The 25,229-nt window shown below is 43.0% G+C and overlaps 1 protein-coding gene across 1 annotated transcript in view; it reads right to left on the bottom strand.

Moving 5' to 3' along the window:
* Window positions 1-24,667, bottom strand: part of LOC309549022 (cytochrome P450 2K1-like) — a 58,917-nt gene extending 34,250 nt beyond the window's left edge. The window contains exons 1-2 of the mRNA XM_082248964.1: window positions 24,547-24,667; window positions 14,696-14,892 (exon numbers count right to left, since the gene is read on the bottom strand). Of these exons, the coding sequence (XP_082105090.1) occupies window positions 14,696-14,892; window positions 24,547-24,553 (204 nt within the window). The 5' untranslated portion in view covers window positions 24,554-24,667. The remainder of the gene's footprint in view (window positions 1-14,695; window positions 14,893-24,546) is intronic.
* Between the last annotated feature and the right edge of the window lie 562 nt (window positions 24,668-25,229).

Genomic DNA, 25,229 nt, shown 5'->3' with positions numbered 1-25,229 from the left:
ACTTTGAATCCCCAAACATTATATATTTTTTTTAAAGCAGAGGCCATACAGAACAAAATGGTGGGTGTTGCAATTTTTTCTGTCACACGTTTTTTGCGTAGAGATTTTCAAACGCAATTTTTTGCGAAAAAAAAAACACTTTTTTTAATTGAATGCAAAAATACACTATATATTGCCCAATTGTTTGGTAAAATAGAAAAGATTATCTTATGCCGAGTACATACATACATACCAAACATGACATGCTTTAAAATTGTGCATGCCCATGCAGCGGCAACAAACTACTGCAAGAATTAATGCCCGCGATCTGACAGTTGCGGTGATACCTCACATGCATGCTGCAATTGCTGTTTACATATAACACCAGACCGATGCTTGCGTTTGCCTTTGTGCGCAAACATGGGGGGAGAGGGGTGCTTGAATTTATTTATTTATTATTTTATTATTATTTATTTTGCTTTTTTATATTATTTTGATACCTTCCCTTTCATATTTTTTTTTTCTATCATTTTTATTGTTATCACAGAATTTATTTATTCCCTATGATAGCAATAAGTAGTGATAGGTACTCTTTTTTTTTTAAATTTGGGTCTATTAGACTCTAGATCTCTCCTCTGCCCTTAAAGCATCTGACCACATCAAGATTGGTGTGATAAGATGCTTTCCCAATTTCCCTATGGCGCTGTTTATAACTGGTGAAACCAAAGTCATGAAATGCTCGTAGCTTCTGGTATCTTAGGCCATAGAGATGATTTGAGCCATTCTGGTCTCCAATCAGCTCCAATCAGCTCTATGGTCAGCTGACGGAACCCCTGGCTGCAGTCTCGGGTTACCCGGTGGGACAGGAGAGCCCGAGAAAACCACGGAAGGCGGAGGGAAGGGGGGAGGGGGAGTCCCATCCCATTGCTTGTCAAATCAGTCTAGCAGCTAATTATCTGCTAGGATTGCTTTTACATGAAAGCCAACTGCTGGCTGTAAAAAACGATACCAAGTTAACCTAAATCTGCAGGCATCATCTTGGTATGACCACTCAAAGTCCAGCAACTCACCAGTACGTTGCTGGTCCTTGTTGGGCACATATTGTAAGGTTCCTATAAAAGGTGCACTATAAGACCACATTCACACTGAAGCAGCACGACTTCGGGGGCGACCTGTGAAGTCGCGTGCACCGCGACTTCGCCGCGACTTGCACAGACTTCATATAATGGAAGTCTATGCAAGTCGCCTCCAGGTCGCCCCGAAGTAGTACAGGACCCTTTTTCTAAATCGGAGTGACTTGTGTCTCTCCTATTAGAATGGGTCCTGTAGCACTACATGGACCGCGATGGACCGCGACTTGTCAGGCTGACAAGTCGCCTGACAAGTCGCGCTAGTGTGAATGGAGACTAAAGGTGACACTGTGACAGGGCAATGAAGGGGTTAACTGGGGGTGATCAGGGGGTTAAATCTTTATTGGGGGGTGGATGGCAGATACCCTAAACCTATCTGGGACAGAAACTAACTACCACTAACTGTCTCTCACACTAAATGAAGTCACAAGTGACACTAATACAGTGATCAGTAATCTGTATACTGTATATCATGTACACGGTGACAGGGGGTGATCAGGGGGTTAAATATGTGCCTATGTGTACTAGTGTCAGTGTAGTGCTTGTGTACTCACAGTTGATGCTCTCTCCTCTCATGCTGGAACCGAAAAGGACTCCAGGAGAGGAGATTGCATCATTTCCTGTGCTTGTGTTTACATTACACAGGCACAGGACATTCTGCAATTGGTCAGAACCGATCATCAGGTCCAGGCCAAAAATCATTGCCCTTGACCTGATGACTGATCGGTTCTGAACCGAATCAGCACGTCGGTTCGTGCAGCCAAGCCATCTTGCCGCAGTAAATGTGCAGCGCATGGTCGGCAACTGGTTAATGTAGGTGAGTAGCCATCACAGGACCACATCCCATAATATAGAAAATTTGGAGAAAAGGATATTCAGACTTTGAAGGTGCTACATACAGACTAGCATAGATTTAATTAAAACTGTGTCATGTGTTGAACAAAAATGTTAAAAACATATCCGCATAAAAACATATGCAGTCTTACATGTGTCTTGTTATTGTTAGTTCCATAGCGGTGTCACAGTATCAACTCCCAACATGTTTCACCCATTGGGCTTCTTCAAGGGACGTATTAACCGCTACTGATCAAACTACTATATCAAGAAAACAAGGTATAATTATACATGACAGACATAAAATTACAGTACTTTACATACATTTTTATTTTAATGTAATTTTATGTCTGTCATGTATACCTTGTTTTCTTGCGTAGCAGTACTCCTTTGAGGGCCACGTGGTTAAAAGGGTTTTAGTAAACTCTTGAGGCCCCAACTGAGTTTTTCCCCTCTCACGCTGACACCACCAAACACGCCCACACTGCTACTGACTCTGAACAGTGTGATTTTGTGAACCAAGCAAGATCTTTATAAAGAAGGCAAGGTTTTCAAACAATTTGATATTACACTATGAAGAGCAAAACATGAACAGAATTTACTTAAGCAGTACTCTATGCTGTAAGCATTTAACTTCAATGGTAATTCTAGTAAACCTGAGTTTGGTATAAAACAGGACATCTTTTCCTTTAACCTCTTTCGGACTGCCCGCCACAGATATACTGCGGCAGGCTGGCCCTCCTGCACGAACCGACATAGTCCCGCTAAAAATCGCAGATTGCTGTCATTACTAGGAAAAAAAAAACAATAAAAATGACATAAATCTTTCCCGTAGTTAGTAGACACAATAACTTTTGCGCAAATCAATCATTTTGTGGCACTTCAATAAAGTAAAAAAATAAATATGAAGTAAACAATGTGATGCATCACACCATTCATTAACGCCTCTACACAATGTATGATGTTTTTTTTTTTCTAACTCTGTCATTAGTGAGCACCTGAGTAATAGGTGGCTATACTGCTTCAGTGTTGCTGCTGCCAGCCTACAGAGCATCAGAGCCAAGGACAGAAATACAAATCACGGGTATAACAAATTATGACATCCTCTTCCAGTGAAATCTTTGAAACACTTGACATTTTGACAACCCTTTCAACAGTTAACAATCATCTGCAGCCTATATTGTCAACTATTTTTATCACCATTAATTGGTGTTCTGTGATGGTCTACGCACCCTTCTATTTTCATCTCTTTTACACGGATGGACAGTGGACAGTCCCTCTAACAACACCTCATGTACACTGGTGGACAAGGCAAGATTCCTGATAACACCTAATTTCTCAATGGTGGTCAACACAAATGACTCTTTTACAATAATCGTCAGTGTAAATACCCCATTACATTGTAGGTCAGTCTAGAAAATAACCGTGAAATTTGCCCAAGCCCAAAAAAGGGTATATATATCACAAAAATATAGAGAAAGTATGGGTTTTAGGGCCCAATTGAAACAGGAAAATCAAGAGACCATTTTATAAAAAATGTAACATTTTATTTAGATCATATAAAAATATAATGTGTAATACATGAGGGATTACTGAACACCAAGAAACAAATCCCCCAATATATGTTCAGTAATCCCTCATGTATTACACATTATATTTTTATATGATCTAAATAAAATGTTCAATTTTTTATAAAATGGTCTCTTGGTTTTCCTGTTTCAACTGGGCCCTAAAACCCATACTTTCTCTATATTTTTTGTGATATTGTAGGTCAGTGTAAATATCCTCCTATATTGGTAGTCAGTGGAGCAGTGCTCAATTACATCAGTAGTCAATGGGAAAAAAATGTCCCCATTAAATTGGTGTTCAGTGTGAGGAAGACTCAACTAAAGCAAAAGCATTCATGTCTGTAGTTACTTTCCTGGGAGAGGTGATGCTCTGTTGGTCACATCACCAGCCACCAGTCCTGCCCTAAAACTATGCACTGAAACTATGTGGGCACCCTCTGGCTGGAGATCATTCAGTCAGGACTTGTCTACAGTAGAGATGCTGGCTAGGCCCCAGGGATGGATGGAAAGATAATACGCACCATGCAGGGCTCTGTCACTCAGGCCCTACTAATACTATGGTGATATTTTTGACATTGACTTCAGCTGGACCTATCATCATCATTTGCCTGCTGCCTTAGTAATTTCTTTTTTCTTCTGACTGCACTTTGTGTATGTGTGTGCTAGGGTCAACAATTATCGAAAAAACAGAGGATTTAGAAAGTATTTTGCAGTGGTTATCTACAATAGGGGAAGGGCTAGAATCAGAAAATCTATGCATGTCCTCCGATACCCCTCACATTTGGACTGAATTCAAGTATAATGTTATCAGCATTTTTGTGCTGTTAAGAGCAAGCTTGGAACTATGGGTCCAAAAGTACGAAATTGGCTATGTTACTTTCTCTGAACTGTACAGAACATTTATAAATGATTATAGCTGATGTGCAAAATTTTGCTTTGAATGAAAGAAAGGAATAATGTGGTTCAGAACATTTTCCATGTAACTGGTGTTTTTGTTTGTTAAAATTTAACTCCAGGAATATATAGGAGACACAGACAAATGTAGAACAGAGATGAGTATGGTGTGTATCTAAAGCTAGCCATAGATGGATTGAAATTCAGCCGGTTAAGCAGGGGCCAGCCAAATTTAGAACAATTTATGGCCATTCCCATTCAACAGAAGTCAATCTAAACATTGACTCCTGTCGAACACGAATGTTGAAAGATTTTAATTCGATCAGCACTGCAGCCAATGGGCTGCCAATGGGCTGCAGCACTTATCAGTGTATTCTGACAGCGAAGGAGCCCCGCTGTCAGAATACAAAAACACAGTGGGTAAGATTCCTTGCTTGTGTGGATGGGGGAATATGTTTGTTTGTTTTTCTTGATCAGCCCACTGGGAAACACCACACTTTTTTTTTTTTTAAATCAATCCTAGCCGCTTTGTTTACATGGCTAGGAAACTCCAGCCAGTAAATAAATATGGCCGGAAAAAACATCACAGGTTTCTAAAACATCAGTGGGTGTCAGCAGGGCCTCTGATAGAGGGGAACCACCAGTCCTCCTGTAGGGGGCCCGGGGAACATGGGGGGCCCCGGGGAACATGGGGGGCCCCAACAGCACAGGGAATCAGTGCAGTCGGGCAGAGTAGCAATTAAAGAAGGAAACCTTATACCGCTCTCTGCAGCAGCTGAAAGCCAGTTTCTCCCCTTCCTGCCAACTTTCAGCTGCTGCAGGGAGAGACACAGACACAGGGCATCATTCCTGTAATTACGTCTCTGACACCGATTCCCCTCCCTGTTCTGCCTGCACCTGATCCCCCCCGTGTGCACTTCTTTCACTGTGCCGCAGGGCAGCAGGCTTCCCTGTCTTGTAGAAAAAAATGTAAAAAAAAAAAAAATATATATATATATATATATATATATATATATATATATATATATATATTAATTAAACATTGGTAATGAATGATTTTAAAAAAAATGTAAACTAAAATTGTCAAAAAACTTTAACATTTTTAAAAAATTATAATTTTTTTTAATGTAAAAAAAAAAAAAGCAATAAAAAAGGGCTAATTCACGCATGTTTTCTGTTATGTTTGCGTTCGATAATAATGAATTTAGTGTATTTTTTGTAAAAATATTGTATTGATATATCCGGGGGGGGGGGGGGGACTGCCAGGTAGCCTGTACGGAGCTCCGTGATTTCTATAACAGCAGCCCTGGGTGTCGGCACCTGCTGCTTCATAAAAGTGGAACTTTGCCTATAACAACTTGATAAAAAATATTGTTCTTTAGCAAGAAACATACATTCGTCCGCAGTGAATCTTTTGGCTATCAGCAGACCAGCCTCTACATTTTTAGCACAGTGCCAAAAAATAGAGAGCATCTGAGAATGTGCCCTGAGGATGAGACAGTGTATTTCTGGATTTTAAAGTACAGACACTTATCTTTAATATTTTACATAGCTATACCAATAACTATGACTCATCTCCCACTGCACATGCGTGAGACACACTGTGCCCAGTGAGTGGTCCCACAGCCTCCTGGGACCTGTGATGTGTCCCAAGAGGTTGCAGGCAGTGAGAGGGGGGCTGAACTTAAAGAAAAAAAAAAATATATATATATATATATATATATATATATATATATATACATACATACAGTATCTCACAAAAGTGAGTACACCCCTCACATTTTTGTAAATATATTAATATATCTTTTCATTTTCATGTGACAACACTGAAGAAATTACACTTTGCTACAATGTAAAGTAGTAAGTGTACAGCTTGTATAACAGTATAAGTTTGCTGTCTCCTCAAGATAATTCAACACACAGCCATTCATGTCTAAACCGCTGGCAACAAAAGTGAGTACACCCTAAGTGAAAATGGGCAAATTGGGCCCAAAGTGTCAATATTTTGCCTTAACCCTCTTGGGCATGGAGTTCACCAGAGCTTGCCACTGGAGTCCTCTTCCACTCCTCCATGATGACATCACAGTGCTGGTGGATGTTAGAGACCTTGCGCTCTTCCACTTTCTGTTTGAGGATGTCCCACTGATGCTCAATAGGGTTTAGGTCTGGAGACATGTTTAGCCAGTCCATCACCTTTACCCTCAACTTCTTTAGCAAAGCAGTGGTCATCTTGGAGGTGTGTTTGGGGTCACTATCATGTTGGAATACTGCCCTGTGGCCTAGTCTCTGAATGGAGGGGACCATGCTCGTCTTCAGTATGTCACAGTACATGTTGGCATTCATGGTTCTCTCAATGAACTGTAGATCCCCAGTGCTGGCAGCACTCATGCAGCACACGACCATGACACTTTCACCACCATGCTTGACTATAGAAAAGACACACTTGTCTTTGTACTCCTCACCTGGTTGCCGTCTCACACGATTGACAACATCTGAACCAAATACATTTATCCTGGTCTCCTCAGACCACAGGACATGGTTCCAGTAATCCATGTCCTTAGTCTGCTTGTCTTCAGCAAACTGTTTGCGGGCTTTCTTGTGCATCATCTTTAGAAGAGGCTTCCTTCTGGGACGACAGCCATGCAGACCAATTGATGCAATATGCGAAATATGGTCTGAGCACAGACAGGCTGATCCCCCACCCCTTCAACCTCTGCAGCAATGCTGGCCGCACTCATACGTCTATTTCCCAAAGACAGCCTCTGGATAGGACGCTGAGCATGTGCGCGCAACTTCTTTGGTCGACCATTGCGAGGCCTGTTCTGAGTTGAACCTGTCCTGTTAAACTGTATGGTCTTGGCCATCGTGCTGCAGCTCAGTTTCAGGGTCTTGGCAATTCTTATAGCCTAGGCCATTTTATGTAGAGCAACAATTCATTTTTTAGATCCTAAGAGAGTTCTTTGCCATGAGGTGCGATATTGAACTTCCAGTGACCAGTATGAGAGAGTGAGAGCAATAACACCAAATTTAACACACCTACTCCCCATTCCCACCTGAGAACCTGTAACACTAACAGGTCAGGTGACACCAGGGAGGGAAAATGGCTAATTGGGCCCAATTTGGACATTGTCACTTGGGGGTGTACTCAATTTTGTTGCCAGTGGTTTAGACATTATTGGCTGTGTGTTGAGTTATTTTGAGGGGACAGCAAATGTAAACTGTTATATAAGCTGACACACTCACTACTTTACATTGTAGCAAAGCGTAAATTCTTCAGTGTTGTCACATGAAAAGATATAATAAAATATTTACAAAAATGTGAGGGGTGTACTCACTTTTGTGGGATACTGTGTGTGTGTGTGTGTGTGTGTATATATATCTATATCTATATATATATATATATATAGACAGCTCCTGTTTGTGTTTGTAACTAGATGATCCATAGAGTTTGTGTGGACATATGCCAGTAATTTTTTAAGCTGTGCTGGTCTGTTAAAAACTTGTAGATGCTGCTATTGTACATCTCCTCTGTCAGTACTCCTATGTGGGCACCTTGTTTAAGGAGAAGCGTTTGTTCTACATGATCTTTCAGACGTCTCTTTTTATTGATTCTCGATACTATTTATCTAGGAAGCCACCCAATTTCTTCTGCACGAGATACCTAAGGAATAGAGCTAATATTCCAACCAGGTTCCTAGTCCACCTACAGGGTCCAGCACTCAAAGTCAAAATTTTAGGGAATACATTTCTAGTTATTAAGGTGCCCCCTCCCCACAGTATGTGCGTGTGGGGGTGCTTGGATAACTTGCATCTTCAATGCTTGGGTGCAAGAGGTAGTATGCCAAGGCTAAAAACTTGAGTTTTGCACCCTGCCCCTTCCTTGTTTTCTCACCTCCACACTCCCCTGCCACCTTAAAGCGGAGTTCCACCCGAAATTTATACTTACCTCCATCTTCTCGCTCCCGGTCACCTGAAAAACAAATGGATAATCGCAATTTTTTTTTTTTTCACTTACCTTTTAGAGAAAATATACTCACCTTACTTCCTTCTTCCTCCCCTCGGCGGCCACGGCGATTCGTCACTTCCTGGCTTTTGCAATGATTCCTGGGAGCTGAACGTCATCGCTCCCAGGAATCATTGCGCCTGCACCGGCCCCGACGTCAGTTCCGGGGCGCGCGCGTCATTCCCTTCTAAACAGCTTCTGGGCATGCCCAGAAGCTGTGGAGGGATGACGCGCGCGACCCGGAAGTGACGTCGGGGCCGGTGCAGTGCATCGTGGGACCGAAGAAGGAGGAAGAGGACCGAAGAGGACGCGGAAGAGGATCGCGCTGGCTTCAAGCTGCCCACACCTGAGATGGCAGCGCTGGAGAAGACAATTTCAAGGTAAGTATTTCTCCTGAAAGGTAAGTGCAACCCGGGACAGATCAGAGGCTAGCTATTGTGGAATGTGCTAGCCCTGACTGTCCCGGGGGTATTTTTGTAAAAAAATGTAAAACTAGGGTGGAACTCCGCTTTAAAGAGTAGCAGATCTCCATCAAGTTCTATTGGTAAATATATATTAGATCAAGGTGTCATTGACCCAGTTTCTGTGGTGGAATGGTTTTAGGGTTTTTCCTACAACTTGTTTACCATTCCCATAAACAAAGGAGGCATTCGACCCATCTTGGACCTGAGAAATTGAATGTCTTCATTTAAATCCAGAATTTCCACATGTAAACTCTCTCATCACCTCCCTTCACCATGGAGACTTTCTGAATCCTGTGGACTTCAGGGAATGAGTACCTGCATGCAGGGCTGCTGTTAGAAATCGCGGGGCCCCGTACAGACTACCTGGCAGTGCCCCCCCAAGAAAATATTAAAGATATATTTAGCTAAAATTACACCAAATTACTATTATCAGACACAAATATAACACAACTTGCATAATTCCTGCGAAATTAAAAAAAAAAAAAACGATGTTAAATAAAAAAAGAAGAGGAGATGAGAAAAATATACAGGCTGGGCAGTTGGAGCTCAGTGATCAGAGAGACAGAGAGAGAGAAACAAAGTTACAATTTACAAATAAACTCCTGAGCAGAGATAAGTGCTGGGAGGGGGGCCCACACAGGGAGGGGATTAGTGAGGGACAACTGTCTCTTTCTCAACAGATAAAAGCTGATAGCAGGGAGAGGGACAGATCAGGTGCTGGAGGAAGTTTTCTGTATTTGTTGTCCATCACTAATCCCCCTCTCTGTGTAGGCCCCCCTGTGTGCTTGTGCCCCCTACAAGAGGGCTGGTGGTCCCCCCTATCAGCGGCCCTGCCTGCATGTCTCCATCTTTTTAGCACATTTATGTATCCTACAGTTCATGGCCCTGTTGTTCAGGCTCTCTTCGGCACCTCAGGTTTTCAACAAAGTGTTTGCAGTAGTATTAGCCCTGCCCTAACTCTGGTGGCATTCCCATTAAGGTATACATTAAGGTATACTTAGATGGTCTCTTGTTGAGGGAACATTTCTGAAGATTCCCTGAACCTTCAGAAATCATTGCTGGAGCCAACTGATTGTATTAATAGGCTAGTCCTGGACATAGCTCAGGTAAGTGTTTCTTCCACAGGAAAAACTTCAGACTTTCCACTCTCTCACAGGGGAGGAACACAAAATGTGGACCTTTTGTCCTCCAGGTTTAAAAAACAAACTAGAGAGTTTTGTCTCAAGATGCATGGATCCTCTAGTTGAAACAGTGGATGCTCTGGTGTCTCAGTGGGATCAGTACAGCCTGATCTTTGCCTTTCCTTTACTGAAACTTCTTTGTCAGCTGCTCTGCTGGATAGAGATAAAGAGTATTCCAGTGATCCTCAATGCCAATGTGGTATGCCAACCCGGTAAGTCTCTTGCTCTTTCGGATCATTGGGATCTTCTCCATTAAGGATCATTTTGGCATGCTACATAACGGTGACTGGCTTTAAGGCATGACCTTTGTTTTTTTTTTATTCTGGGACATCTCTGAAATTGTATTTCCTATGATGCTAACGTCTACGAAGGCCACTTTCTGTGAGGTACTTCAATTTGTGTGAGTCTTATGACTTCCACCCTCAAAGTTTCTTTGTGGGATGAAAATTCTCCTTCCATCAGCTGGATTTAGACCATTAGTTGGCTCTCAGCACTTTCTGCCAGTTTTTTTCCCCATTCTATCTTGTTTGAGAAATTCTCGGACTTTCATTCTTCAACTTAGACTTTTATACATGGTCTGTTGCCTGTTCATTCCCTTGTGACTCTGTGGGATCTGATTCTACATCTCAATGCACTTCAAAGATCACCATGTGGACCCATTACAAACATTCCTCTATCTATTCTTATACACAAAGTGGTGTTTCTTGTAGCCATCGTCTCTTCCAGGTCTGTGTCTGGACTGACTTATCCTGCAAGGAGCCTTTTCTGGTATTTACACAGGGACAAAGTGGTGTTGAGGCCCAGGAATTCTCTTATATTTAAAGTCATTTCTACCATTCACCTCAACCAGGGCATTGTTCTCCTATCCTTCTGCACAGCTCCAGTTCCTCAAAAGAAAATGTACTTCCTTTTTCTGGGTGTGGTTCAAGCTGTGAGAGTCTATCTCTGAGCCACTGCTTCTTCTAGAAAAGTAATTCCCTTTGTGTCATACTGGATAGTCCTACAGGCACACCATTTTCTTGTTATACGATCCCTATGTGGCTTAGATAGATCATCATTCAAGCTTATGGTCTCAAGGATTGAGTCCCAAGTTGCTACCGCCTGATCTTCTGATTTTGTTTTGTAAGTTCGAACAGGCTTCATCAGATTCCAGCTGTGGGCCTTAGATTCTTCAGATGACTCGTTGAGCTGCAAGCTGTCTCCAGTTTTCTGTTATTTTTTTATTGCGCCTGTTAGTTGTTGTAGCTAAGTTGTATGACTCTTAGTTGGACTGTCTTTGAATGTCCTGACTTTTTAAGAATTCCTGTGTTCGTCAATTGTTGAGAAAGTAAACAAGTTTGTGTGTCTGTGTATTTATTCTCATGTTCTTGGTACTATTATAGTACAAAACTGAGGCATGATGGTTGTGGGCAAGATTATCCTGTGCTGGCCAGTGCTTTTTTCCTGTCAGTGCCTATTTCTTCTGCAGGCGGCAGCATAACCTAACAATGTCTGTGTCCTTCAATATGCTCAAAAAAATTATTTTGTAGTAAGTACTCAAATCCTATATTTTTTAACAGTGTAGGTACCTAAGTTTGGTTTGATTTCAGGCTCTAGAGCAGAGCTCAGGCAGGAAGTGGTAGGAGCAGCAGAAGGAGCCAGTCGGGTATACTGCAGTGTAAGGAGAATTTCACAGGGTAGGAGTGGTGGGGAGACCTGTATGGAAAATGAAACTTCATCAGGGAAAGATCAGGTCCATTTGCCTGCTGCACAGAGCTAGGTTGGGGGGCAGCTTTGTCTAAAGCTCAAGACTGAGAAAATTTTTGGCACGTAAAACTGCTCTTATACATGTATTTAATATATGTACAGTGCATCTGGTATTCACAGCGCTTCACTTTTTCCACATTTTGTTATGTCACAGCCTTATTCCAAAATGGATTAAATTTATTATTTTCCTCAAAATTCTACAAATAATACCCCATAATGACAACGTGAAAGAAGTTTGTTTCAAATCTTTGCAAGTTTATTAAAAATAAAAACGAAAAAAATCCCATGCCTTTGCCCAATACTTGGTTGAAGCACCTTTGGCACCAATTACAGCCTCAAGTCTTTTTCAGCATGATGCTACAAGCTTGGCACACCTATTTTTGGGCAGGTTCTCCCATTCTTTTTTGCAGGACTTCTCAGACTCCATCAGGTTGGATGGGGAGCATTGGCACACAGCCATTTTCAAATCTCTCCACAGATGTTCAATTGAGTTCAAGTCTGGGCTCTGGCTGGGCCACTCAAGGACATTCACAGAGTTTTCCTGTAGCCACTCCTTTGTTATCTTGGCTACGTGCTTAGGGTCGTTGTACTGTTGGAAGATGAACCTTCGCCCCAGTCTGAGGTCCAGAGAGCTCTGGAGAAGGTTTTCATCAAGGATGTCTCTGTACATTGCTGCATTCATCTTTCCCTCCATCCTGATTAATCTCCAAGTTCCTGCTGCTGAAAAACATCCCCACCGCATTATGCTGCCACAACCAAATGTCACTGTAGAGATGGTATTGGCCAGGTGATAAGAGGTGCCTGGTTTTCTTCAGAAAAGACACTTACCATTCAGGCCATTAATCTCAAGAGTTCAATCTTTGTTCCATCAGACCACATAATTTTGTTTCTCATGGTCTGAGAGTCCTTCACTCTACCATACAGGCCTGATTGGTGGAGTGCTGCAGAGATTGTTGTTCTTCTGGAAGGTTCTTCTCTCTCCACAGAGAAACGCTAGAGCTCTGTCAGCGAGACTAACGGGTTCTTGGTCACCTCCTTGACTAAGGCCCTTCTCCCCTGATCGCTCAATTTGGCTGGGCGGCCCACTCTAGGAAGAGTCCTGGTGGTTCTAAACTTCTTCCATTTATGGATGATGGAGGCCACCTTGCTCATTGGGATCTTCAATGCTGCAGACATTTTTCTGTACCCTTCCCCAGATCCGTGCCTCAATACAATCATGTCTTGGAGGTCTACAGACAATTCTTTGGACTTCATGGCTTGGTTTGTGCTCTGTCATGCACTGTTAACTGTGGGACCTTATATAGACAGTTGTGTGCCTTTCCAAAATCATGTCCAATCAACTGAATTTACCACAGGTGGACTCCAATTAAGTTGCATTAACATCTCAAGGATGATCAGTGGAGACAGGATGCACCTGAGCTCAATCTTGAGTGTCATGGCAAAGGCTGTGAATACTTATGTACATGGGATTATTTTCGTTTTGTATTTTTAATACATTTAATACATTTGCAAAAATTTCAAACAAACTTCTTTCACGTTGTCATTATGTAGCATTGTTTGAATTTAATCCATTTTGGAATATGGCTGTAACATAAAAAAAATGTGGAAAAAGTGAAGCGCTGTGAATACTTTCCGGATGAACTGTATTTACCTGTTTGCCTGTTTTTCAGCTTTACTAATATTAATATTCATGATTTACTGTATATATTGCCAACAGTTTGTGCAGCGCTTTACGAAATGGAGGCAGATAGTACTATTACAATACAATTCAATACAAGAGGAATCAGCGGGCTCTGCTCATCAGAGCTTACAGTCTAAACAGGTATAGACTTTAAAGTGCATGACACAGGTAGAAGGAGGAGGTTAAAGTGGAGCTCCACCCAAAAGGGAAGCACCATTTGTTTGCTTCCTCCCCTCTCTGCTGCCACATTTGGCACCTTTTGGGGGGGAGGGGGGAGAGGATACCCATCAAAACCAGGTACCCACTCCCACTTCCAGGTAAGATCACTGCACAACGATTGCATGCGATCTATGAAATTTCCGGCCCCTCCTCCTCCCCCTCTGCTGCCTTCTGGGAGACACACACAGGTCCCAGAAGACAGTGGGACCCCTTTTTAAGATCTACTTTAGATCCTCATCTAGGATAATGAAATAGATACACATGAATGGCCTCTCCAGCCATGTAAACAAAGAAACTGGGGATAAAAAAAAAGTGTGTTTTTTTTTTCAGGTCACATGATGTGAGGTCCCCCAAATTTTATTTATAGACCCTTAGGTTGAGCTATAGGGGTAATCCTAAAAATAAAATTAAGAAGAAAAAGTACAAGGTTGCCTCCACACCAGACACTTATCTGAGCATGCAGCCTGGCAGGACAGGAAATAAAAGGGGGATAAGCATGCAACCCCACCCTCTGAACCATACCAGGCCATATGACCCCCCTCAGCGTGAGGAGGTATCTTACCAGAGGAAACTCAGGTATTCTGTTACAACCAGAATGAAGCGGCTGGGAGCTGTAATTTTACACAGTATATAATAATTTTATGAGGAATTTGCACATAATGTGACCAGACCCCCATGTCATTTGTTTGACAATCCCTTACCTTTTAGCCTAGAAAAAGGCCATTGCATTTTTTTTTTTTTTAAACAAGCTGCTCCAATTGACTTTATTGGGGTTTGGATTTGGCACCCGATCTTTAGAATGTTACCCAAACCCTGTTTGAGTCAAACCCAGATATGTTTGGCTTATCACTTATGAGCAGCTGCAGTGGAGACAGCCTGGCTGCTATGTGGTGCTGCCATGGTGATAGGACTGCTACTCAGTCTGGACCGCGGTCCGCCATTTAGTGATGCCCGACGTACACTTTAACAACATATTTTAAAAAACCAAGAACATACCTTGTGAAATGTTATGTAGGGTTTATTCAGATTTATAATGTGCATGTTTCCAATAATAGGCAAACATGGTGGTCCAGGAGGATAATTTGGATGACGTTTTTTTTTCTCATCGAACAGAAGAATTGCCAGTAAAGCACAGATGACACTAGAGAGGACAATTGTAACTGGATCAGTTAAAAACATGTCTGCAGCAAAGCCTGGAGATAAAAAATAGAAATTAAAATTTGAAACTGAACTGAACAAAATTAAAGCAAGTAAAGAACTCTGAGAGGCTAGGTAGAAGAGCTTTGCATCAGGTATACTAGTGGGCATGTTCTTTGGCTCACTTGTTAGACCAATCATAAGTAATACGCTGGGAGAAATGTACAAGGATGACACAGACATTACACTTCCTCTCCTTCTGTCACCACTGACATGCTTTGGGGAAATGTCCCCTCCTGTAACTCTATTGGCGTGAATGTGTAAGGTAGTGCTAAACCTTGTAGGAAAGGATTCTCTGTGGGCATCAAAGTTTATCATTACTTGTGATGGCTGTAGCAATGGGAGAAACGTGGTCTTCAAAACCAAGATAATTAGAAATCTTACGTTTATTTGAAAATGAGAGCATATAATATAGTGATCATGTTTTGGGGGTTTGACCTCTTTTTCAAGGCTTAAAGTATAATTAAAGGCAAAATGTTTTTTTTTTTTTAAAGAATATAGAGGGATTAAAACACCTGTCAGTTTTTATTGCTGTCTTTGACCCCATTTAGAGAGATTCACCCTCTCTATTTGTCCTGTTTACCGTTATCATCAACAGTGTAAGTAAAAGATAATCCCAAATTTTGGGTATACAACAGAACACTAATAGAGGGGAAATCTCCCAATGGGTACACTAGTTCTGGTGGCACACCTAGATTCCGATTTTGGAGGGAAAACCTCTCACTAGTTGTTTTGACTAAGGGACAGGAAGTGGAGGGAAATCTCCACAATGGGACACAGATGGAAAAAAAAGAACAACTGATGGGGGTTTAAACCCTCCCTTACAGTGTTCAAAAATGAATAAAAAAAGGATTGCTTTTAGTTAAACTATAAAGCTTGGAACTGTAAATCAGTGCATGGTTCAGAAACCAGGGTGGGGAACCTTAGGAAAAGTTGGGCCTGTGCTCTGTTGGTGTGGATGTGCCTCAAACCCTGAAGCACATTGGCTATACTAAGTATATATATATATATATATATATATATATATATATATATATATATATATATATATATATATATACAGTATATATATATATATATATATATATAAAAATAATATGTTTTAAACAAAAAGATTTCTAATGATCGGAAAAGTCTGTGAGTTTTATTTACCTCGTTCCACACCTAGGGCCGCTGATAAGGGAGTACCACCAGTCCGCCTGTATGGGGTCCAGACACACAGGGGGGTCTGGGCAGCTGAAGGAATCAGGACAGAGAGGATGACCGGTGCGGCGTGGGTACAATTACAGGAACAATTCCCTGTGTCGGTGTCTCTCCCTGCAGCAGCTAAAACCCGGTTTCTACCCCTCTCCACTGGGTGCTTCCAGCTTCCCTCTCCTGCCAGCTGCTGCTGGGGGGGAATGTTCAGGATAGAGATTGGGGAAGGGGCAGGTAAATGTCATTTACCAGCACCTTCTTTTTCTGAATAAACACAGTGAGTAATTTGTAACAAATTAAGTGCCTAGCCACTGAGGAGCTTATCTTAGTGGTGTAAGCTAGGGGGATGATAAATATTTGGGATATTTCCAAAGGGTATTGTTTCCCTGTGCTCTGGCCCATAGGGATAGCTTGCTGAGTTTTTCTCCCCTGGGCTTAGGTCCAAAGCGTTGAGTCACCCCTTCTTGTCTACTTAAGGAAAATAAGTACTTGAGCAAGTACCTGCAGCTTTCTCCCTCTCATCTCTCCTGCCTTTGGATCTGCTCCCAATATACCATTTAACTACTGTGACAGTGCAAGGCCCTGCCACTGTGAAAATGTAGGAGAAAAGACTGGTTATGGGACTAATCCCAGTGAAATGGGAGTAAGCCCATTGGGTAAATCCATTTCTTGTTTAAAAAGAGACTTGCTGCAATGTGATACCTTTTGTAGTAGGTAAGCACAGGTTAAAGCTGAAGCTGCAGTGAGACTGAGGACTGTTAAGTGCCTTGTGTAGCAGGGAGGCAAGTGTTAAAACTAAAGATGATGGTGTGCTGTTAACTAATAAGTCTGAAAATGTTGATAAAGGTGGGACAACCATAGGCAGGCATCTTGCAAGGGCCCCCTGTAGTGAAGCAAGGGATTGCCTGAGACAGCTCTGATACTGCCCTGGGTGAACAGAATGGGGAATTAGCTCAAATGGTATGTAGCGCCCCTCCCCCCACCTCCAGAGGCCTGGTGGTGACCCCCAGAGACGGGGGGGCTGACATTCCTCCTTAGGGCGCAGGTTTCTAGACATGGTGGGTGGTGTACAAGGTAGAAAGATGGGCGCTAGTCACTTTTATGCTTGAACAAAGAGAAGTTTATTTCTCACAACAGGAAAAATATGAGAGAGAGGGGTGGGGCACAGGACACCCTTAGTCAAAAACAGCAACAGACTTGCAGTTCGGCAGACTCCTTAGACAAAAATGTAGAAAATGTAGAAAGAAGTACAGAAAAAAAACACATTTAAGCTGGAACGAGCAATCTGTACTTTGTAGCATAAGCTGTCTCCTATAGCAACAATATATAACTTGCAGCATGGTACAAAATTCTCTTGAATGAGTTCTCTCTTAAAGTTTTCCAAGCCGCTTCATAGTCCCCGGCTCATGAAGAGTCACCTCTGGTACTTCCTCAGAAATCCATCCTTCTCAGTATTGCCTCCAGGTAGTGAGCAGGCTCTCCCTTGCAAAGCCTTGAGCACATGGCTAGGTCTCAGGCTTTAGGCCTACCCAGCAGCAGCTGTTCCTCACACACCCATCCAGACAGGACCAAGACCACCTGACTTCCTCCACATAAATACATTCTCCCAGCATGCTCAGCGACCAGTAGAATTGGCTGAGAAAAGTATGCCTATCCTTAACCTAGATCACTATAATTCATCACACTAATGCCAAAGGTAACAGTGCCACCTACTGACAAAAGGGAGAAACCACAGCTAACCCAGGCTTAGGAAGAAAATCCAGTGATCACAAAGACTACAAATTAGCCAGTGTAGCTACCACCTTGCACAGCTAAATTTATTAGCAGCCCTGTTTAGGACAAGGGTGCTACAGGTATAGCATGTATTATCACAGTCTGATGTAGTTAAAAGTGACTTGTGCAAAGCGATTGCTGCCAAGCCACTCTGTTCACCTGTGTCTCTTTGGGCAGATGGGATCGGTGCTGCAGAGTTATGGTGACTGGAGCACAGACAGGGTAGACTCGGATAGTTGGGTCAGAAAGTAAGTAGCATTATTTAAGGAAGCCCTTTTTATAACAGTGGGATGGACACGACAGTTGCTGTGCCAAATGGAGGGTCTGCAGAGCAGCCAGTGGTTAATGGTTCATTGGCTGCTGCAAAAGTTAACCACCTCCAGTCAGAAGGACCGGATAAGGGCGCATGCTTGGCAGAGGTTTTGTCCACAGCCCAACAGATGAATAATGTTGAGTGTAAGTAATAGAGACTTGTAATGGCTCACTGTAGCTGAGGGAGAGGGGTGAGTGTGAGACATCCATTAGAAAGTGCTCTGGGAGAGCATGTCAGTCACCTCCAGTGAGGAGTGAGGAGGAGGTCTTTCTAAATGTCTCTGCCACTCGAGCCTCAGAGAATAAGCCCCACCACATTGCTAGTAAGGGAAGAGTCCCTAAAAATTCAAATATTTAGCCGAAGGACCTGGTATGGACTGGGAAGGGGGGGGGGGGGGTACGTTTTTTTTTTTAGCTGCACTTTTTTTTCAGCTCTTAGTGGGGAAACCCATTGACCGCTGATGACTCATCGGTTGTTAAGGACACCGTAACCAGCTTCCCGGCCACGCTCCTTAACAGCCAGTTTACATTGTGCCCTGATTGGGTAAAGCTTTGCCCAATCAGAGTGCATAATGCACTGTGCAGCGCTCAGTGCATTGCAGGGTGTTCATCGGGCGAACACTTGGCAAACACCCTGCAAATTCGGGTGTTCGGCAAACAACCAAAGAGGCAAATGTTCTGTCCGAACCCCTCGCCCATCTCTAGAGAGGAGTTTGTGCTTTCTGCCCTCTGGTTGAGAAAATGGAGGAGAATACGATACAGGATTTTCACTAAGCCTTTAAGTGAGATTGCAGACTATCGTTTCTGAGCAGAGAAAGCTGTGTTTTTGGCTTTCTCTGGATTCTGTAAACCTGGATTGGATCCTCGAGTGTGAAGGTTCCAAAATGTCTTGGGTAGGATAGAACCTTCAGTCCTGTGTCCGGATTTTACTGGATGGCTGCAGCCTGTGTGACTACATAGGTGTGCAGGGTTTTTACATACTCAAACCGGAGGATAGCTTAGGGCTCTCAGCATGGGGACAGGTCCCATATTGGAAACAGGAGGTCTCACTCTAGGTGTCCCTAGAGAGGTCTCAAGAGACAAGAGGTCTCAACCAGGGGTCAGAAGTGCCTCACCCAGTGGCCAGGAGACAGGACTTCTTATCCTAGGAGGTAGGTGATGTATTTTTGGGGTTGTCAGGAGAACCCCTGTCCAGAGACAAAGAGTGGGCCATTAGGCAGGGTGTTGCAACTGAAGGTTTAGTGAACTAGGAGAGCTGGGCAATTCAGTCAGTGGGACTGGTAAGACGTGCAGCGTTGTTGATGACAAGAGAACCAGGTTTCAGTTGACTTTTCATGTTCATGTGAATGAACCCCTGCATGGGTAACTGATTGTCTATGCGAACTTTTCTTTCTTTATTTCTAAATGTGGGCTGCCATACCCTAAAATGGACTTGGACTGGCACAATTTAATGGAAAAAGTATCTACCACATGAGAATAATCAACCCAATACCACACCACATACAAAGACGACATTGACGATTCTAATGTCTCTTTCTGGCACATTGCTCCGTTGGAAATTCTGAAGAATCATTTGATATACTTCCCAAAATCCACAAGCTATGTGCCAGAAAGAGACATCAGAATTGTCACTGTCGTCACTTTCCGTACCTGATGACAAATTTTCCCACGAATCGCTATCGCTCAGTTCTTCAAGTAACTCAGTTTCGCTGTCGCTGTTTTCCAGTTCGTCTAAAAGCATTTTTGCGCAAAAAAAAAACGCTTTTTGGATGCCATGGTCGTTCAAAATTTTCCAGGCACAAAGCACTGGAAAAGCACAGGCAGGGCACTGGAAACGTCACTAGGTGCAATCCTGTGCTGAAATTGCATGATACAGTGTAATCTGTTAGGATCACAGCTTTGTATCATGTCATTTAGTGTTTTTACACTATTGAATTTGCCGCCGGTTCCACCCCCCTGCGTCGCAATGCTCGCAGGGAAGGAAACCAGAAGGTAAGTGCTGGCAATTGGCCGGTCACAGAGCGGGGAGAGACTGTGAGGAGAACAGGGAGGACGGCAGGGAAGCGCAGTGAAGGTGAGTAATGTTCTGGGGTAATCCCTAGTGTGGCTCGGGGTTATTGCTTTTGGTACTGAAATTTAACCTCGAGCCACACTCGGGAATACCTCCAGGGAGGTTAAAATGTCAGCTGGGAGTTGCTGTGTAAATGCAGCAGGTATTCAATAAGCTGCTGTCAAAAGACAAACTATCTGACAATGTTTATGGACACTCTTCAGATTGAAGATAGAGTGATACAAAGTAACCATACAAAGTAACCATATGGAAATGAACTGTTCCATTCATCTGCAGATCAAAGAGATGAGTTTTGATCTGAAAAGGATGTCAGTATCTTCTAATACAATTGGTTCCCTTTTAACCCCATATTAACCCTTATTTTATCATAGTCACCCCTAATCAACTCCCTCTTACACTTCTCCCTTCTTTTTTTTTATCCAATCTGTTTGTTTCATTTGTAAATAGTTTTGCAATGCTTTCTACTTGACTAACATTTTTTAGCATTATTTTAAACAAGATATCTTATAAAAATACATTTCCCCTACAATTCAATTTTTTCTGTTACAAAATATCCTAGTCTGATGGCCAGCATCTTTCAACTCACTCTGTGACTGGGCAGTGAAAGAATAGGTAGCACAGTGATGAGCTCATCTCTCTGTCACTCTTCCTATGAGTTTTCTCTTCCCATGAGCATACTACCTATGTGAACTGAATGGCTCCTTGTGCTACTTCTTCCTCTTACACTCCAGTCCTGTTGTACATGCACTGAAAGAGAATCATATCCAGTGGCAGCCGGTGCTCAAAAATTATTTTGGGGGGGGGGGGGGGGGTCGGCGCAAAAAGAAAAATGTAATAGGTATTGCTTCGCGTCAAAAAACGCGGTAAAAAATTGTGTGACTTTGAGGTCATGGTACAGGCATGGCACAGGTGATGGTATAGGCATGGCACAGGTGATGGTACAGGCATGGCACAGGTCATGGTACAGGAGATGGTATAGGCATGGCACAGGTCATGGTAAGGGCATGGCACAGGTCATGGTATAGGCATGGCACAGGTCATGGTACAGGCATGGCACAGGTCATGGTACAGGTGATGGTATAGGCATGGCACAGATATGGTATAGGCATGGCACAGGTCATGGTACAGGCATGTCACAGGTCATGGTACAGGAGATGGTATATGCCCCCTTTCAATGCAGAGACCAGCGTACATACCCCCTTTCAATGCAGAGACCAGCGTACATGCTCCCTTTCAATGCAGAGACCAGTGTACATGCTCCCTTCAATGTAGTGACCAGCGTACATGCCCCCTTCAATGCAGAGATCAGTGTGCGTGCCCCCTTCAATGCAATGAACACTGTGCCGTGCCCCCTTCAATGCAGAGTTCAGCGTACATGCTCCCTTCAATGCAATGAACACTGTGCTGTGCCCCCTTCAATGCAATGAACACTGTGCTGTGCCTCCACAATGCAATGAACACTGTGCTGTGCCCCCACAATGCAATGAACACTGTGCTGTGCCCCCTTCAATGCAATGAACACTGTGCTGTGCCCCCTTCAATGCAATGAACACTGTGCTGTGCCCCCTTCAATGCAATGAACTTTGTGCCGTGCCCCCACAATGCAGAGTTCAGCGTGCGTGCCCCCTTCAATGCAACTGTGCTGTGCCCCCTTCAATGCAATGAACTTTGTGCCGTGCCCCCATCAATGCAGAGTTCAGCGTGCGTGCCCCTTTCAATGCAGTGTGCCACCCCCCCCAGACCAGTGCACTTACCTGGAGCAGGTCCCAGACTCCCGGCGGGTGGCTTCTTCTCACTCCGGCTTCCAGCTTCGGCGGGCAGCTTTCCGGCTTCGGCGGGCGGCTTCCGGCGGCGCGTCTTCTCGAGTCCTCCTCCCGCTCCCACCTCCTCCTCCACCCGGCCAATGGCATGGGGTTTGCCATGCGGACAATCAGGAAGCTGGTATTAGACCAAATTCCTGATGGAGGAGGAGGAGGATCGGTGTGACAATAGCGAATTTTCATTCGCTATTGTCACACAATGGGTGGGCTCGGGGCGCACTGCTCTGCGCCCCGGGACCACCCTTTCCATCACCCTATTAGAGCCTCTGGCTCTAATCAGGTGATTGAAAAAAAAAACCCATTGCACTCCATGTGTCCGGCGCCCTGCATGCAGATTAGGAGGCCGGACGCATGGATGGGGGGGCGGCGCCCCTGCGCCCTCAACACACCAGCCGCCACTGCTCCTATCAGATCAAATTCTGATACCTTTACTGGTATAATATTTAAATGTATTTAAAAAATACATTTAACAATGTTTTAATAAATACAAAGCTGCATTATTTTGTGTCTTTTATAACTGCCTAGGATTTAACTTTATGGTTAATCTGAAACTCTAATCTAAATTATATAAACTTCAGTATGTAAAGGTGCTAGATGTGATGGCAGATCCCACCAAGCAGTCCCAGGACCTGGCCCTCTTCTTCTCCAGATGGTATAGCCATGTACTATAGCTTCCTTTTTGGAGATACTCCATCATCTTGTGTCACTTACTCTCCTGGCCTACAGAATGATACCCGGAATAACATATGTCCACACACAGAATGCCTTTCAATGATTTACTGAAGAACATGCACAACATTATACTTCATAACCCATTTTCCTAAACACTGTCTTAGGATGCGGAACATAGTACCGCCATTACACAACTTAGTAAACAGTAGCCTTTACACTGCAGAACACTTTACTGCAGTTTTAATCCAGCTATCTTCCCACTTTACCAGTTAGCCCCTCAAAGTTGATTCTACATGCAGGGTGTTCCTTAATCTTAGGCCCCTGAGGCTGCTCTGAACCAAACCACAGACCTGCTAGGCGAAGGTCAGGGTTAGCATGCTTCATCTATTTTCACCCTTGTATGTCCCAAAACTAGTCCTCCTGGCAGTTCAGAAGTTTTGCCCCGGGCTCTCTCCTCATTCTAGTGCACAGGCCACAGACGTACATGGTGTTGATCAGCATAGGCGTGCGCACAGGGTGTGCCAGGTGTGCCTGGCCACACCCTTATCACCCTGTGTGGCACAGATTCCCCCTGTTTAAAACCCCGGATAGTTCACAAAAGCTCCCTTATGGGGCTCCTAAGAAAAATTGTAAAAAATAAAATAAAAGTTGAAAAAATAATAAAAAATAAAAGAATACAAATAAAAACCATTCACTGCAGTAATTACACCAATCTCTGCCCTACTGACACTGTCCACTGCTCTACTGACTCCGCCATTATATATACACACATATGTCATGTGTATGAGCTTTGAGGTGCACACCCTAATGCAATAGGCTATGCACACCTATGTTGATCAGGGGTGATCTGTTCCCATACCTGAACTTCCAGGCCCCACCCTCAGCTTCTAATAAATGGGAACATAATCCACACAGCCTCAACAAGTTTTAAACTGAAGTGAAACATTCTTCACCCTGCCAAAGTTTGTTAACGAAAGCCTATACTGAGAATATGTAGGCTGCCAAGATTCTAAAATCTTGTTAAAAAATATGTTACCCAAATATTTAATTTTCCTGACATGTGTCTATTGTACCACGTTCCCATGCACCATGTTAAAAAACATCCTGTTTTCTTTGTATTACTTCCTTTGTGTGAAATACCTGGCGTTTCTGCTAATCTTCCTGCTTTCCTATTTCAAACTAACCATGCTAGACATGAGAACACACCCATCCTAGTGTGGTCAGTTTTCTGGCTGTACTGGGAGAACATCCTGCCTGTCCTCAATAGCCAAGATTTGTGCTGACACGCCCCCCCCCCCCAATTCACTGGGAAGATCAGTGTGATGCGGTTTCTCCACCCCCACCTTTCTAAGTCTCTAATGCAGCTGAAAACAGAGGTTATGTTATTAAAAAAGAAGGAAAGGGTATTTATAATGTTTTTTTTTATTATACACACACACACATTTTTAGCTTTTAATTAAAATCTTAAACTGAATGGGTTGTTTTACGGGGGGGGTCACACATACTTCAAAGCTACATCCTTGATTGTATTTAAATTGACGCTAAACTTGGGTTTAAAATAAAAAAAAAAAAAAAAACATTTCTACTCAAAGTGTGTATTCTTAACTCAAAAAAGTCCCTTCTATTGCTCCCAACCTCCTCTAAATCTCAAGATTCCTTATTTTTTTGCTTCTAGGATCTGACTTTGTGTTAGAGGTTGGCTCTGTAACTCTAATTCTCTGCCCAACAATTTTGCACCTCAGATAATTCTCTAATAATGAATATAACACCATAAAAACGAAATACCATACTGATCTACTACTTACCTTTCATATTAGGATTGCAGTGTAATCTTTGTTCTCAGTCAGTCATCAGCTGAAGTAATTAAAAAATGACCTATGAAATGAATTAAAATATAGTGCAACAGCCCTCAATCCAGGGAAGCCCCACCCACGTGTATTGAAAAAGTCAAAAGCATTATGCAATGGTTGAAAACAACAAGTCTAATGTGAGAGCTGTACAAACATACCTAAAACCTTTCATATGAATTCACAAGGTAAACAGTGACTTGTTATTTTTTAATCTGCAAGCATGCTACAGAACATATAAACACGTGTCTTGCCAGGAGATTATATGATGACCCACAGTGCAAGAGGCTGAACATACAACAATAAAATGCCTCTCTAAAGGTACATAACATCAGAGATTCGATTAGGATGCAAACTACAACATATACTGAACAAAATTATAAACGCAACACTTGTTTTTGCCCCCATTTTTCATGAGCAGAACTCAAAGAAAACCTAAGAAAACCGGGATTCAACCATGAAGATAACACCTCTCCAAAATGCCAGACGCCATTGATTGTGAGCATTTACCCACTCAAGTCGGTGACAACGACAAATTGCAGTCAGGTCGAAACCCTGATGAGGACGATGAGCATGCAGATGAGCTTCCTTGAGATGGTTTCTGACAGTTTGTGCAGAAACGCTTTGGTTATGCAAACTAG

The sequence above is a fragment of the Pelophylax lessonae genome (genome assembly GCF_965119305.1).
Source record: "Pelophylax lessonae genome assembly, chromosome: 3".
NCBI classification, from domain to species: Eukaryota; Metazoa; Chordata; class Amphibia; order Anura; family Ranidae; genus Pelophylax; species Pelophylax lessonae.
The sequence above is the reverse complement of the archived record's forward strand: the minus strand, read 5'-3'. Positions and strand labels throughout refer to the sequence as shown.